This window comes from Lagenorhynchus albirostris, chromosome 15, assembly GCF_949774975.1.
Source record: "Lagenorhynchus albirostris chromosome 15, mLagAlb1.1, whole genome shotgun sequence".
Lineage (NCBI taxonomy): Eukaryota > Metazoa > Chordata > Mammalia > Artiodactyla > Delphinidae > Lagenorhynchus > Lagenorhynchus albirostris.
Window position 1 is genome coordinate 78,963,065 of NC_083109.1, and position 14,846 is coordinate 78,977,910.

The window sequence follows — 14,846 nt, forward strand, 5'->3', positions numbered from 1 at the left end:
ATTTGCATCTATATTCATCAGTGCTATTGGTCTGTAATTTTCTTTTTTTGTAGTATCTTTGTTTGGTTTTGGTATCAAGGTGATGGTTGCCTCACAGAATGAGTTTGGGAGTGTTCCTTCCTCTGCAATTTTTTGGAAGAGTTTGAGCAGGATGGGTGTTAGCTCTTCTCTAAATGTTTGATAGAATTCACCTGTGAAGCCATCTGGTCCTGGACTTTTGTTTGTTGGAAGATTTTTAATCACAGTTTCAATTTCATTACCTGTGATTGGTCTGTTCATATTTTCTATTTCTTCCTGGTTCACTCTTGGAAGGTTATACCTTTCTAAGAATTTGTCCATTTCTTCTAGGTTGTCCATTTTATTGGCATAGAGTTGCTTGTAGTAGTCTCTTAGGATGCTTTGTATTTCTGCGGTGTCTGTTGTAACTTCTCCATTTTCATTTCTAATTTTATTGATTTGAGTCCTCTCCCTCTTTTTCTTGATGAGTCTGGCTAATGGTTTATCAATTTTGTTTATCTTCTCAAAGAACCAGCTTTTAGTTTTACTGATCTTTGCTACTGTTTTCTTTGTTTCTCTTTCATTTATTCCTGCTCTGATCTTTATGATTTCTTTCCTTCTGCTAACTTTGGGTTTTGTTTGTTCTTCTTTCTCTAGTTTCTTTAGGTGTAAGGTTAGATTATTTGAGATTTTTCTTGTTTCTTGAGATAGGCTTGTATAGCTATAAACTTCCCTCTTAGAACTGGTTTTGCTGCATCCCATAGGTTTTGTATCGTCGTGTTTTCATTGTCATTTGTCTCTAGGTATTTTTTGATTTCCTCTTTGATTTCTTCAGTGATCTCTTGGTTATTTAGTAACGTATTGTTTAGCCTCCATGTGTTTGTGTCTTTTACGTTTTTTTCCCTGTAATTCATTTCTAATCTCATAGCATCATGGTCAGAAAAGATGCTTGACATGATTTCAATTTTCTTAAATTTACTGAGGCTTGATTTGTGACTCAAGATGTGATCTATCCTGGAGAATGTTCCGTGCGCACTTGAGAAGAAATTGTAATCTGCTGTTTTTGGATGGAATGTCCTATAAATATCAACTAAATCTATCTGGTCTATTGTGTCATTTAAAGCTTCTGTTTCCTTATTTATTTTCTGTTTGGATGATCTGTCCATTGGTGTAAGTGAGGTGTTAAAGTCCCCGACTATTATTGTGTTACTGTCGATTTCCTCTTTTATAGCTGTTAGCAGTTGCCTTATGTATTGAAGTGCTCCTGTGTTGGGTGCATATATATTTATAATTGTTATCTCTTCTTCTTGGATTGATTCCTTGATCATTATGTAATGTCCTTCCTTGTCTCTTGTAACATTCTTTATTTTAAAGTCTATTTTATCTGATATGAGTATAGCTACTCCAGCTTTCTTTTGATTTCCATTTGCATGGAATATCTTTTTCCCTCCCCTCACTTTCAGTCTGTATGTGTCCCTAGGTCTGAAGTGGGTCTCTTGTACAGAGCATATATATGGGTCTTGTTTTTGTATCCATTCATGAAGCCTGTGTCTTTTGGTTGGAGCATTTAATCCATTCATGTTTAAGGTAATTATCGATATGTATGTTCCTATGACCATTTTCTTAATTGTTTTGGGTTTGTGTTAGTAGGTCCTTTTCTTCTCTTGTGTTTCCCACTTAGAGAAGTTCCTTTAGCATTTGTTGTAGAGCTGTTCCTTCATCTGGTACATAGCCCTCTGCCTTTTCTGCCTTTTCATCTTGTCTATCTTTCTGTGAATGTGGTTTTTGTTCCACAGGCTGCAGGATTGTAGTTCTTCTTGCTTCTCCTGTCTGCTCTCTGGTGGATGAGGCTATCTAAGAGGCTTGATGGGAGGGACTGGTGGTGGGTAGAGCTGGGTGTTGCTCTGGTGGGCAGAGCTCAGTAAAACTTTAATCTGCTTGACTGCTGATGGGTGGGGCTGGGTTCCCTCCCTGTTGGTTGTTTGGCCTGAGGTGACCCAACATTGCAGCCTACCTGGGCTCTTTGGTAGGGCTAATGACAGACTCTGGGAGGGCTCACGCCAAGGAGTACTTCCCAGAACATCTGCTGCCAGTGTCCTTGTCCCCATGGTGAGCCACAGCCACCCCCCGCCTCTGCAGGAGACCCTCCAACACTAGCAAGTAGGTCTGGTTCCGTCTCGCCTGGGGTCACTGCTCCTTCCCCTGGGTCCCGATGCGCACACTACTTTGTGTGTGGCCTCCAAGAGTGTAGTCTCTGTTTCCCCCAGTCCTGTCAAAGTCCTGCAGTCAAATCCCGCTAGGCTTCAAAGTCTGATTCTCTAGGAATTCCTCCTCCCGTTGCCAGACCCTCAGGTTGGGAAGCCTGACGTGGGGCTCAGAACCTTCACTCCAGTGGGTGGACTTCTGTAGTTTAAGTGTTCTCCAGTCTGTGAGTCACCCACCCAGCAGTTATGGGATTTGATTTTACTGTGATTGCGCCCCTCCTACCATCTCACTGTGGCTTCTCCTTTGTCTTTGGATGTGGGGTATCTTTTTGGTGAGTTCCAGTGTCTTCCTATCAATGATTGTCCAGCAGCTAGTTGTGATTCTGGTGTTCTCACAAGAGGGAGTGAGAGCACGTCCTTCTACTCCACCATACATTTATGATGAGCCAGATACATTTTACTCATCAAAATATTAAACAATTCTGGAACCTGAGAAATTGAAACTCCGGGTGCTGGCAGATTTTACTTTTGATGAGACCCTGCTTCCTAGAAGGCTGGCAGTCATTTCACTGTAACATCACATGGTAAATGGTATAGCTTCGTTCTTTATAGGATTGTTTTTAGGCTCATAGGCCCCTCTCTGGACCTTTGTCTCCTGAGCTGCAGCCGCACACGGGCACGTGAGAAAGGAAAAAAGAGGCTGATGACGCCAGCAAAGGAGCAAGAAAACTGAAGTGATGATGTCAACAAGGGACGGAGGCAGAGTCTGTCTGAATCACTGCGAGTTAGCTGCTGTTGGAAAGAGACATGGCAGGGACTCTCCCAGCAGTCCGGTGGTTAAGACCCTGCGCTTCCACTGCAGGGGGTGCGGGTTCGATCCCTGGTAGGGGAACTAAGATCCCGCATGCACAGAAAGAGACATGGGCAGAGCCCACAGTGGAGAGTCAGCACCAGGTTGGCATTTCTGATTTGCCTGGTTTTAAAAGTCCTCACCCCCTCCTCCGAGAGTCCAGACTTGCAATGCACACTGGGCTTCCATGGCAGGGTCCAGTGACATCCACTGGGGTGAATGAGCCTGCCGCTGGAGGCTCTGGCCGACTGCCCTCCGGGGACCTGGCCATGCCCCAGCTTCTTTCCATAGCATTTGTTGACGTCCATGGGAGTGGCAGCTGTGCCCTCAGGTGGACACATATGGCTGGACGGCAGCACACCTAGACCTCACTGAATGTGTATCGAGTAGACTCCACCTCTCGCTGAGCTGGGAATCAGTAACCGATGTTTGCTCTGTCTAGGGCCCTCACGCATGCTTACCCGGCCACTCTCCACTATCTCTCTCTGGAGCTCCTTTGAGGCCACGATCAGGACCTTAATAGCCTGCATTAGGCTGGTACAGGAGCCAAGGATCCTGCAACAAGCAAAAACAACAAAAAAGTCAGGGACACAAAACAGAGACCAAAAACAATGCGGAAGACTTGTTTTCTTTTTCTCTCCTGAACACACGCAAACTTGGGATGGGAGAAAAGGCAGGGAATATTCTGGAGGTGAAGCTCTGAAGGAAAGCGGGGTGAGAGGGGAGACTTGATTGTGGATCTTCTTCATAAGGAATAGGTAAGTAGTGACTCTTGGGGTTTCTTTCCCCTATAATGCAATATTGATATCATGGTCATCATTAATACTGATATTGACAATTCCATAGACTCAGCCCTTCCCTGTGGCGGCTAAGGTTCTATTCTAATCAGTATGATCCAGTGCAGGAAAGACAGATCCTGATCACCTAGGTGTCACCACGCCGCTCAGACTGACCTTTCATTCACCTCCAATTTAACTCCTGTGTCTCCAGCTCGGGATTTGCTGAGCATCTCCTGTTAAAAAAGAAGCAGAGTTTCTCAGTACATCACAGGTACTGAGAACCCACTGGTGTCCTGCTGCACCTGGGGTCCAACATCCTGCAGTAGCTGAGAAACCTAGAAGTGCCCACCCATGTCCTCGTGAGAGTCAGGAAAAGAACCCAGACCTCCGATCTATTCAGTGGGAGGCAGCTGGAGCTACAGTCTGTGTCTTGACATTTTGGCACCTGGGCTGATGTGCACAGAACTCTGTGCACCATGCCAACAGGGGCAGCTGCTACCAGGTCCTCGAGGCAGGCAGCACACCAAGGCAGATGGCCTGAGTCTTCCATCAAAGGAGTAACGTGTGACCTTTCCAATGGTGCCCGTTCAGCTTCTCCCTGAGACAACAGTTACCGTTGGTTTACTGAGTGCCTGGCACCGAGATCCATGTGCACTACCTCACTGAGCTCTTTACAACACCCCTCTGAGGACGGTACTGTTATCATCACCGTCATATAGAAAAGGAATCCGAATCTTAGCGGGGTTAACGTAACTCAGCGGTCAGTCTGGAACTTGAATGTAGGATGGCCTGACACCAAAGTATGTGATCCTTGAGGAAACTGCTCATCTTCCCTTGGAGAACTTTCTATTTTCTGTAACTCAGAGATCCCAGGGGATTTGGGTTTTGGTTTGTTTTATAGGGGGCTCTGCAGAGAACAGCTAAGATATACCCAGCGGGCAATGTTGCCAAAAGGTAGTTGCACAGCATCACTTTAGGTGATCCTGCAGAGACTTCCATACCTCTATTCTGGCCGTAGCGGTTTCAATGGCAGCGGAAGTGGCAGCCATCTCTTTGTCCACCAGGTCCCCCAGTTCCTCCTGTTTGATGTCCAGGCCTCTGGGCAGGAGCTCCTGTGAACAGCATCATGAAGGCGGAAATGACTCTTTGACCTCCTCTCTACCCTCCCGTGGTGCACAGGTAACCCCCACATGACGGCAGAAGGTAGGAGGGTCCCACCACGTAACACACTTCTGTACGCTGTGGTGGGACTTGTCTGGAACTCTCTACCACATGAGCTCTGCAACTCCACACTCCTCCCGCCTCTATTCTCACTCAGAACCCACCTCTTTCCAGAAGGCCATCCCTGTCGAACCCCACACAAGGCCATTCAGTTGCAGCTGCTCAGACCCTGACCCCACCATTGTGCAGCAGTGACTGTATTTGCTGCTTGGGAGGTACTTTAAAAACACCTTCAGGGCTTCCCTGGTGGCACAGTGGTTAAGAATCCACCTGCCAATGCAGGGGACACGGGTTCGAGCCCTGGTCCGGGAAGATCCCACGTTCCGCGGAGCAACTAAGCCCGTGCACCACAACTACTGAGCCTGCACTCTAGAGCCTGCGAGCCACAACTACTGAGTCCATGTGCTACAACTACTGAAGCCCATGCGCCTAGAGCCCATGCTCCGCAACAAGAGAAGCCACCGCAGTGAGAAGCCTGAGCACTGCAACGAAGAGTAGCCCCCCACTCGCCACAACTAGAGAAAGCCTGTGTGCAGCAACAAAGACCCAACGCAGCCAAAAATAAAATAAATAAAATAAATAAATTAAAAAAAAATTCAGATGAGGGAATTCCCTGGTGGTCCAGTGGTTAGGACTCTGTGCTTTCATTGCCATGGGTTGGATTCCTGGTCAGCAAACTAAGATCCTGCAAGCCACTTGGCGGAGTTTGAATGAGAGATGATGAGGATATGATCTCTGGCCCTGGTCTCTTCCTTCTCTGAATTTATCATTCTCACTATTTTAGGTGGTAATGGAATTAAAAGCTGCCTTGCAGTGTACTCCTTAAATAGATCTGTATCACACTGTATAGAAATGGTTGATTTCCAGGACTCCCCTGATGGTCCAGTGGTTAAGAATCCACCTTTCAATGCAGGGGACCCAGGTTCAATCCCTGGTCAGGGAACTAAGATCCCACACACCACGGGGCAACTAAGCCCACGTGCCACAACTACTGAGCCCGCGCACTACAACTAGAGAGCCCGTGTGCCACAAACTACAGAGCCCACATGCTCTGGAGCCCGTGTGCCACAACTAGAGAGAAGCCCGCGTGCTGCAACAAAGAGCCCATGTGCCGCAATGAAAGATCCTGCATGCCTCAACGTAGATCCCACAACTAAGACCCTGCAACTAAGACGCAATGCAGCCAAAAATAAAATAAAAATTAAAAAAGGGTGATTTCCTTATTTTTCTTCCCCAGGGAGACCATACCTTCCCCAGGGGACCTATTTGTCCCTGTAGAACGACACCTGGCACAATTCCCTGTACATAGGTCATACTCACTACATCTTTATTGAGTGAATAAATATATTATTTTCATTTTAGGTGTTACCTGCCCAGCCAGATAAAAACCCTTGAAAACAGGAAAACTGTGCTCATCCTTCTTTGACACTGCTTAGCACAGTGATGATCACACAGAAGATTCTCGATTAATATCCAGTGAATTAAATACAACTGGAAAGTCATTCAGAAAGTCAAGTTTTACAGTTCTAACTCTACCTTCCCGAATCAAGTTTAAAGTACAGAAAGAACTGGCTTAGAACATCACTGATCCCTGAAGAAATCCCCAGCACTCATACCAAAAAACGACATTCCCCAGGGATATCACTGATGATACCTCGCCGATGGCTGTGATCCTGGTGAGGCAGCTCCTCATGGCTGTGCTGTCGGCATTCTCGACGATTCCTTCTTCCTCCAGGAAAGACAGATAGGTGAGGGTCTCCCTGCCATACTGCTTACAGGCCTCGGTCAGAGCTGCGGAGGCAAGGCGACAGAGACTTTTAAAGGCCCCCTGCTCCCCGTGCTGTGGTGGTGGCCCCTCACCCTGGTACTTACAGTCGGCAGGCTCTGGCGGGGCTCTAAGGCAGGTGGTGCTGCCATGAACAATGGTGTCACTGGTCAAGTGGGCCAGGAGGGTTACCGAGTGCAGAAGCCCACTGATATCTGCCAGGAGTTTAAAGGAAACTTTCTCAGTCCTGCTGGAGGGGAGGGCGGTCACTTTCATACCTCCTTCCTCCCCGCTTTGCAAGTCAGACACACACACTCCTTTCTGGGTGCCTAGGAAATGGTCGCCATTGCCACGTTCCAGCGTCTCGGATCCCTGCCCAGCTGTCACTAGTGACAGACCCTCTCCTTCACCTCTCTTACCTTCCGGGCAGGCCAGATACTGGCTCCAGCATTTTTCCAGTTGCTCGATGCAGCTGGAAACGGACCTGACCTTGGAGAGTAGGTGATCTGCGAGAGGGAAGACAGGGCAAAGTCAGAGTCAGAGCTGTCTCAGCTCACTTCATCCTTGTTAGTTAAGCTGCCTGATGGATGACCTTCCCAGTGGGGGGCCCCAGCCCTGCAGGAGCTTCCCTAAGAAGGGGGAGGGAGGAGAGATCGATGTCTATGCTGGTACGTGATTCTCTTACTGTAGCTTCAAAGGCTGTACTTCTGAGGCTACCTGGTCCTTTAGCCAAGAACCACGGCAATGGCATCACGGTCTAGCTTCTGCCCCTCATTTCCCATCACTGCCACTGAATCAAATCCAGGCCTTCCTGTTAAGCCCTTGGACTCCCATTACTCTTGGGCTCAGACCCCTGGCTCCACGTTCTGCCCACAACACCGTCATTCCCACTGCTGTGCCTCTGTGCACTGGTCCACGGAGACTGAATCGCACGCACAGGAGTTAAAAGTACGGGCTCTTGCGTCTCGTGGCATACGTGCTGTAGCTCCTGGCTCTATCACTACTGGCTGTGTTCTCAGGCCACATGCGCCTGCTTCCTCATCCGACAAAGGAGGAATAATAGTACCACCTCCTGGCATCACAGTGAGGATTGCTGGGCCAAGGCACATAAAGCGCTTAGAATCGTGCCTGGCATATTGCAAGCACTCGGTAAATGTCAGCCGCTTTTATGATTATTATTCCCCACTCTTCTTCCTCTCCATGGCTTTATGTCTCTCCTCTTCCTTCAAAACCCAGCTCATACCATCTCTTGTGGAATCTGCCCACAGCTGCCCCATGTCCTGGTGTTCTCGCAGTAAATGAGGTACCCAGTGTGCTACTTCATTTGCAACTGTTGCATTTCCCTACAGACGGGTTCCCCACTGAACAAGATATCACAGTCCTTCTTGAAACACTTCACCAAATTGAGACCTTTCTAGCTGATAATAAAAATCACCCATCAGGGCTTCCCTGGCGGCGCAGTGGTTGAGAGTCCGCCTGCCGATGCAGGGGACACAGGTTCGTGCCCCGGTCTGGGAAGATCCCACATGCCGCGGAGCGGCTGGGCCCGTGAGCCATGGCCGCTGAGCCTGCGCTCCGCAACGGGAGAGGCCACAGCAGTGAGAGGTCCGCGTACCGCAAAAAAAAAAAAAAAAAAAAATCACCCATCAGCTGTTTCTTCCCGTCTGCCTCGTTCTGAATAGGACCTCTCAAGACTATCAAGTCCCCTGTGCTCGAAAATGAGCTGTAATGAGATCTGGTCGCGGCTACGTCCACGACTTCACAAATGCCCCGGGCCTGGATGCTCTCCCATCTACTGTGCACCAGGGCCCTCCTCTCATTACGGGGCTCCTCTGACTTCACCATATGCCCTGAGGACTCTGGGGCACGCAGAGTGGGCCCTTGCTCATGCCCATGACCCTGTGGGGGTTTTATCGTTTCTGCCTCTCCACGCTTAAGGATGATGACTCCCTGTCTACATTTGAAGCTCATGGCAGCCACCTCTGGATTCAGACCACACTGTTCTCCTTAGAGACACAGAGGCCTGTCTGTTCCTCCTCCTCCCGGCATTCAGAATTGTTACCAGGCCTCAGCTCCCAGGATGCATTTCATCAGCGTGATCCACGACCAACGCAGTAGTTATCACACCCGGGGGGGGGAGGGGTGAGAGCTGGGGGGGTGGGGGGGTTTAGAAGATACTACTGCGCAGGCCCTGTGCTGCAGAGCTGCCGACTGAATAGAAATTAGGCGTGGGGTGGGGGTGGGGGGGCCCTGGGCATCCCCAGGTGATCCTGACATGCAGCTGGGCTGGGAACCCCTGAGATCAGGGTCTCATGGGATTCAAGGCCGACGCCGAAGAGCACTGGGCTGTGAGGATCCGGCACCTGCAAGCCGGGCAAGGGGAAGGGCACCTGCAGATCCGGCACAGCTGAAGAGAGCGGGCTCCTCAAACCGCCTCAGGGCCTCCTGCACCACCTGCTCGGCAGCCCTCCTCGACTCCGCCAGAAGCATTTTTCGCTGGTCCCTCGCGAGCCGGCCTACAGATTCCTAGAGATGGTCCAGGGAAGTGAGAGTCGGCCACAGGCCCCCTAATGAGACTCCATGCCCCATCCACCTGTGACACAGCTGGGACTCCTGGAACCTTAGCTTGAGCTGCTGCTAATGAGGCCGAGGCCAGTTAGCTTGACACAGAGAAAAAGCCTTTTTAACTTTGTCCACAGGTGTGTGCCCCCGAGCACAGGAGGCTATGGGGGTGGACCACGGCAGCCCGGCCTCCACCCTTGGGGAGAGAGTGCCAGGTGCATCCCTTCTCATCTGCTCTGTGTGCAGCACAGGGCACGCTGGCATTAGGAGCTACGCCCGCAGAATATTCGCCTTCGCGATCCGGCCGAAGGCCCCAAACCCCTTTCACAGCCCCCCTGCCTCCACGCATACACTGCCGAGGCCCGTGACTATGAAATTGGACTTGGTCAGCCCCAGTGGGTGTCCGTTACTTGCCTGTGCGCTGGACAGTTTGATCTGGGTGTATTCCAACTGTTGCCGAAGAGCGGACAGTTCCTCCTCTCGACAAGCCATGGCTTCCACCAGGCCGCCCCGCTCCTTCTCCAGCTCGGCGATCTGGGCGGTCCATTTCGCTTCTGACTGCAGGGCGACCGAGTGGGAAGAGGGAGTTGCTGGGAGAATTAAACTGTCCCCTTTCCAGAGGTCCACACCCACCACCAGGCCACAAGGAATCTGCCCCTTCCCAAGGACACACTGCTCCCAGATGGGACCAAGGTGGGCCATGTGCTCATGGTGATGGATGCCGGGTGCCAGCAACAACAAAGCCAGAGATGGAGAAGAATGAGGAAGGGAAAGACAGGTGATGCTTACCTGGGCAGAACTTTCCAGGCTGCCTTGGACAATCTGGAGTTCCTGTTTGCTGGTGGCAAGTTCTTGCTTCAAACTCTCTAGTACTTCCGTCTGTTCCTGAGTCTGAAAGAGAAGAAATGCAGGAGCGCTCCCACCTGGGTGGTGGTTTCATGGGATAAACACGTGTAAAAATTCTCAAGCTATACTTGTGAGATTTGTATACTTTTATATAGAAGCAAGTTTTACCCTGACATAAAGCAGGGGGAAGGTGAGAGCTCAGAATGTACCAAAATTTTTTTTTCCAGCTTCAGGAAATGTCAAGGGTGGGGGTGGGGTGGGGGGTGGGGAGTTTTAGGGACATTTCCCAAATGTCATGCTTGAGCCCATAATACTAATTAAAGCAGAACGAGATCTTTAATTCAGGCATCCCAACACCCAGTAGGTATAATGCTGACTCACCCCATCTCACCGTCTTGAAACAATTTCCCTTCTTTGATTTCTAAGTGGTGTTTTTCAAAAAGCGGGTTGTGACCCATGAGTAAGAATTCACAGCTAACATTTTTAAAAGAATGCAGTAAACAGAGCTTCCCCCACAAAAAAATTCCACATGCATTCACATAAGGATAAGTATTGCTCTGTGAAACTTTGATTTCCATTAGATGTATTTTTCATTTGGGTCACAGGAGAGCGTGAAAGCCACTACTCTAAGTGTAAGGTGTTCCATTTTATCCACCCGACATCTCCTTACTCCAATCGGACCTGCCGCCAACGCCATCCCAACTCATGGGAGTTCTGGCTGTGGGTCTTTATAAATGCCACTCCTCTCTGACATCCACCTGCTTCCACTTCAAAGCCTCCTCAAGACGCGTCCTAGCTGATGAGCCCCACTCAACTTCAGACCCTTCATCACGTCATGCCTCTAACCCCTTACACATGGGTAACCACGTCCTGTCCTGTACGGTCCCTTGTCACCCTCCCACAGGGCTCTACCTGCTCGTGAAGCAGACGACGAGGTCTTTCAATCTGTGCAGTGCTCAAGGCCCACCTCCATCTCGGACAGACACCCTCCCCCCCACCAATTCCCACCTACTTCTTCTACTCACCTTCCGCTGGGCCTGGTCGCTTACGCGCTGGAAAGAATCCTCTAGCTCTTTTTTCTCTCGTTCCAAATCCACTTGGGCTTGTCTGGCCACGGACACCTGTTTGGTCACCTCTGCATTCTGTAAGAGAAGCACAGTGTCTTGAACTAGCGTATCTCCAGCACAAAGGCCATCTTCCTTCCGGAAGAAATGACAGCATTCAGACCGTGAGTGCCCTAGAGTCGGACACAGACATCACTTTCCCACCTAGAAGGAAGCTGTCACCTTCAGATGCTCAACTCTCAACTATTTGCCAAAATGATAAAGATGGGGGATAATGCTAATGCTAGTGGGGCTGGCACCTAAGGTGGAGCTCGAGACACAGGAGGCCAGGGAGCTGCGGTTTCCAAGAAACGGCGGGGGCGCCAGCCCTGGAGAAGCCACGTGGCGTAAGTCACCGTCTCCCCCGTGCAGCGGGGCCTGCACGTGCCGATGGGGGCGGTGAGGGTCCTACCTTCCGCAGCAGGTCGGCGTGGTTCTGCACCAGCTCGCTGTACTTCTCCTTTAGCTTGCTGTAGCGCTGCTCGTTGGCTTGGGCTTTCCCTGTATCGTCAAGGACCAAGGTGAGGGGTCTGCACTGGTGGGGACCCTCTGCCCTCCTTCCAATAAGCCAGAACCCCTAGAAGATCGTCCCTCCTTTTCACAAGCATATATACCTCCTTCTCCCTCAAAAATCCTACTGAAATAAAGTCCCCTGGGAAGTCGTCTTTAATGAAGAATTCACCTAATTCAAATCCCTCCACTGATGCATGCCTTGAGCATTTCATGCTCGGCATTTACTTTATCAGGGTTTTTGGCTTTTATGCCACGAATTTTCTTAGGCTCCCTCTCCTTCGTCATCGTCTGTAGCCCCATCTCCGTGTTCGCAGCAGGGCCTCAAGTGGGGTTCTCAACCCGCCCGACACCAATCTGCCCTTCTGACTGGTGACACTGGCATTCACGACAGCCTCCCGGACAGACTGGAGGCGGGGGCTCTGGCGCCTGGCCTCAGCCTCCATCCGGGGTCTCACTGGGCTCCGCCCTCCCCGGCCCCACCCTCACGCCCAGCCCGGTGCCAGCCGCTCACGCTCGATCTCCGTCAGGCTCCGCTGAGCCTTCTCCGTGTCCTCTCGCTTCTTCTTGAGCTCGTCCAGCTCGGCCCGTTGGAACTCGCTGTCGTCGGCCGCCTGCTGCCGCAGGTGCTGCTGTTCGGCCAGCTCGGCCTCCAGCTCGCTGATGCGGCCCTTCAGCTGCAGCATGGCTCGATGGCTCTGCGGGAGGGCCCGGGGATGAGGGCTGGGCAGGCCGAGCGGGGTCGACCTGCCACGTCTCCAGCGCCGACCACATCAACACCTGGGTCTTCCTAAGAGGCCCACTCCCAAGGCCTCACGAGAGTGGAGGCTTATGGTCACTACAAGCCACCCCCCAGCAACAACAGGGGGTGACGGCAGGGGAGTTCTGGTCCTGTTAGAGGGGCCTGGGAGCCGTGATGGACCAGCTGGAATGAAGGAGAGGACATTTGCTGGTCCCAGGGTAAAGCCTCCGCACCAGACACTGCAAAGTGCTAGCAGAGCTACAAGTCAAACCTTCTCGCCGCCAAGTGAGAAGAGCAGGTCTCTCACCGCACAGCTTCACAGCCAGCTGGTGATCACAACTATCTCCCACTGTCACAGGGCCCCTGGAGCGCGGCTTAAGTGCTGCTCTCAAGGGTTAAGTGCAGTGGAAATGCATAACGACCTGGTCAAGATGTGGCCCAACAAGGGTGGATGTGAAGCAAATTTAATATTAAAAGCTGTCATGTTCCGGTGAAGCCCAGACGCAGATCAGAGCCTAGCTCATACCTCAGTCTTCATGTTTTCCAGCTGTGCTTTCAGCCCACTGATCTCTCTGTACAGTTGATCAATTAAGTGATCCCTAGGAACAGAAGGACAGCAAGTTTGCTTCCACTGTGCTTCTATCCCTTCCCTTTTAAATGCGAGCTAGGAGACCCAGGGAGGAGGTTAAAAGTCGATGTTAATTTGGGAACAGTTCTTTGAAATCCTGTAAGTTATACGCTAAGACTGTCAGCGTTTCCAGATACTAATCTACCACCCACAGGTCCATGGGTATTTCAGCCTCATTCGATTTTCCTCTGGGATTTTAAAGGGGCCAGTATTCGAAGGTCAAGACATTTACCGAAGAAGCCCAAGAATTCCTCTTTGGTTGGGTGTGGCAAGTGAGATCACGGCTTAACTTAGCTTTTGTACCATGTGCTTTAACTCCACAGCCCGGACTCACTTCTCGTCCTTGTTCACACCATTCTGACTGTTGAAATTGAAGGGATCACTGCTGGAGGAGCTGCCAAAGATGTCATCGAACTTGCTGTCGTATGAATTCTGCGGCAACCAGAAAGGAGTAAGGACAAGGTTAGAGACCCAGAGAGGTCAGCGTGGGTCTCACGAGTGACACGTGGGAACGGATACTTTCTTAATCTGGTTCAGGTCCACTTACGGCGCTTGGGTTAGAAGGTGGCTGAACTTGTCCCAGGTCCTCCTGCCCTCCCCGGGGGCAACGGGAAGGCCTGAGCTTCCTCCTAAGTGGTCCTCACCTGCTGGGAGGCATCCATGTCCATGAGGTCATCCTTCTCTAAGACTGGCTCGCTGTCGGGGGATGAGGCCTCGGCTGGGATCACCACCACGGGGCTGATGTGCTCTGACAGGGCGGAGGCTCGTAGGAAGTTGGGTGGGTTCTGAAAAGGGAAGACACATCCTCAAACCCTGCCCACCTGCCAGCCTCTAAGACAGCCTCCAGGACTCAGCAGCTCCCTGGCTGTGGCCTTACCTCTGGCAGCTGAGGGATCTGAATGAGCCGCTTGAAGTACTGAAGGTTGCTGGAGCGGTAGAAGAGATCTTTCAACCTAAGGGTGGAGAAAGGCCTGAGGGCTGCTGGGGGCCTTCACCAGCCCCGGGGAGGGGACGCCCTGCTTTCCTACTGCCTGCCCAGCCCCCGGGCACAGGCTGCCAAGGAGATGGGCTCCATGGTGCTAGGATGCAATTACGATGCTGCAGGGAGAGATTATTTATAGCCAGTCCTCACTGATTGGGGGAAGAGTAATTCAAACCACAAAATCCTTTGGAAGAGTAGACAGTCCAAAAACTAATTTCTGCATCACCGTAGAATATATGCTGCTGTTTGGCAGATGTATCTTCCTAGCAATGTTTGGCTTAGAGTAATATTAAAATAAATTTCTGAGGATAAACCAACTAATGATACGAAGAGGGAAGGGAACTTAATTACTAAGGCAGATCTCTTTTTAATGAATTCACCTTATTTGAGCGCTATTTGTTATCTCCTCAACTAGACTATAAGCTTCTAGAAGGCAGAGACTGGGACCTGCTGAGCTAGGTTTAAAAGAGTACCGGGCCAGCCATAAAAAGGAACGAAATTGGGTCATTAATAGAGACGTGGATGGACCCAGAGAGTGTCATACAGAGTGAAGTGAGTCAGAAAGAGAAAAGCAAATCTCGTAGATTAACGCATACATGTGGAATCTAGAAAAATGGTATAGATGATCTTCTTTGCAAAGCAGAAATAGAGACATAG

At 50.5% G+C, this 14,846-nt stretch overlaps 1 protein-coding gene across 1 annotated transcript in view; it reads right to left on the reverse strand.

Annotated features, from left to right (window-relative positions):
* The window catches only part of HIP1 (huntingtin interacting protein 1), a 152,228-nt gene that overhangs the window by 13,189 nt on the left and 124,193 nt on the right, over positions 1 to 14,846 (reverse strand). The window contains exons 10-25 of the mRNA XM_060124462.1: positions 14,085 to 14,160; positions 13,852 to 13,992; positions 13,542 to 13,639; positions 13,106 to 13,178; positions 12,352 to 12,535; positions 11,740 to 11,828; positions 11,250 to 11,366; positions 10,168 to 10,269; positions 9,793 to 9,936; positions 9,207 to 9,342; positions 7,236 to 7,322; positions 6,924 to 7,031; positions 6,706 to 6,842; positions 4,832 to 4,942; positions 4,005 to 4,063; positions 3,513 to 3,606 (exon numbers count right to left, since the gene is read on the reverse strand). Coding sequence (XP_059980445.1) covers positions 3,513 to 3,606; positions 4,005 to 4,063; positions 4,832 to 4,942; positions 6,706 to 6,842; positions 6,924 to 7,031; positions 7,236 to 7,322; positions 9,207 to 9,342; positions 9,793 to 9,936; positions 10,168 to 10,269; positions 11,250 to 11,366; positions 11,740 to 11,828; positions 12,352 to 12,535; positions 13,106 to 13,178; positions 13,542 to 13,639; positions 13,852 to 13,992; positions 14,085 to 14,160 — 1,756 coding nt within the window. The remainder of the gene's footprint in view (positions 1 to 3,512; positions 3,607 to 4,004; positions 4,064 to 4,831; positions 4,943 to 6,705; positions 6,843 to 6,923; positions 7,032 to 7,235; positions 7,323 to 9,206; positions 9,343 to 9,792; positions 9,937 to 10,167; positions 10,270 to 11,249; positions 11,367 to 11,739; positions 11,829 to 12,351; positions 12,536 to 13,105; positions 13,179 to 13,541; positions 13,640 to 13,851; positions 13,993 to 14,084; positions 14,161 to 14,846) is intronic.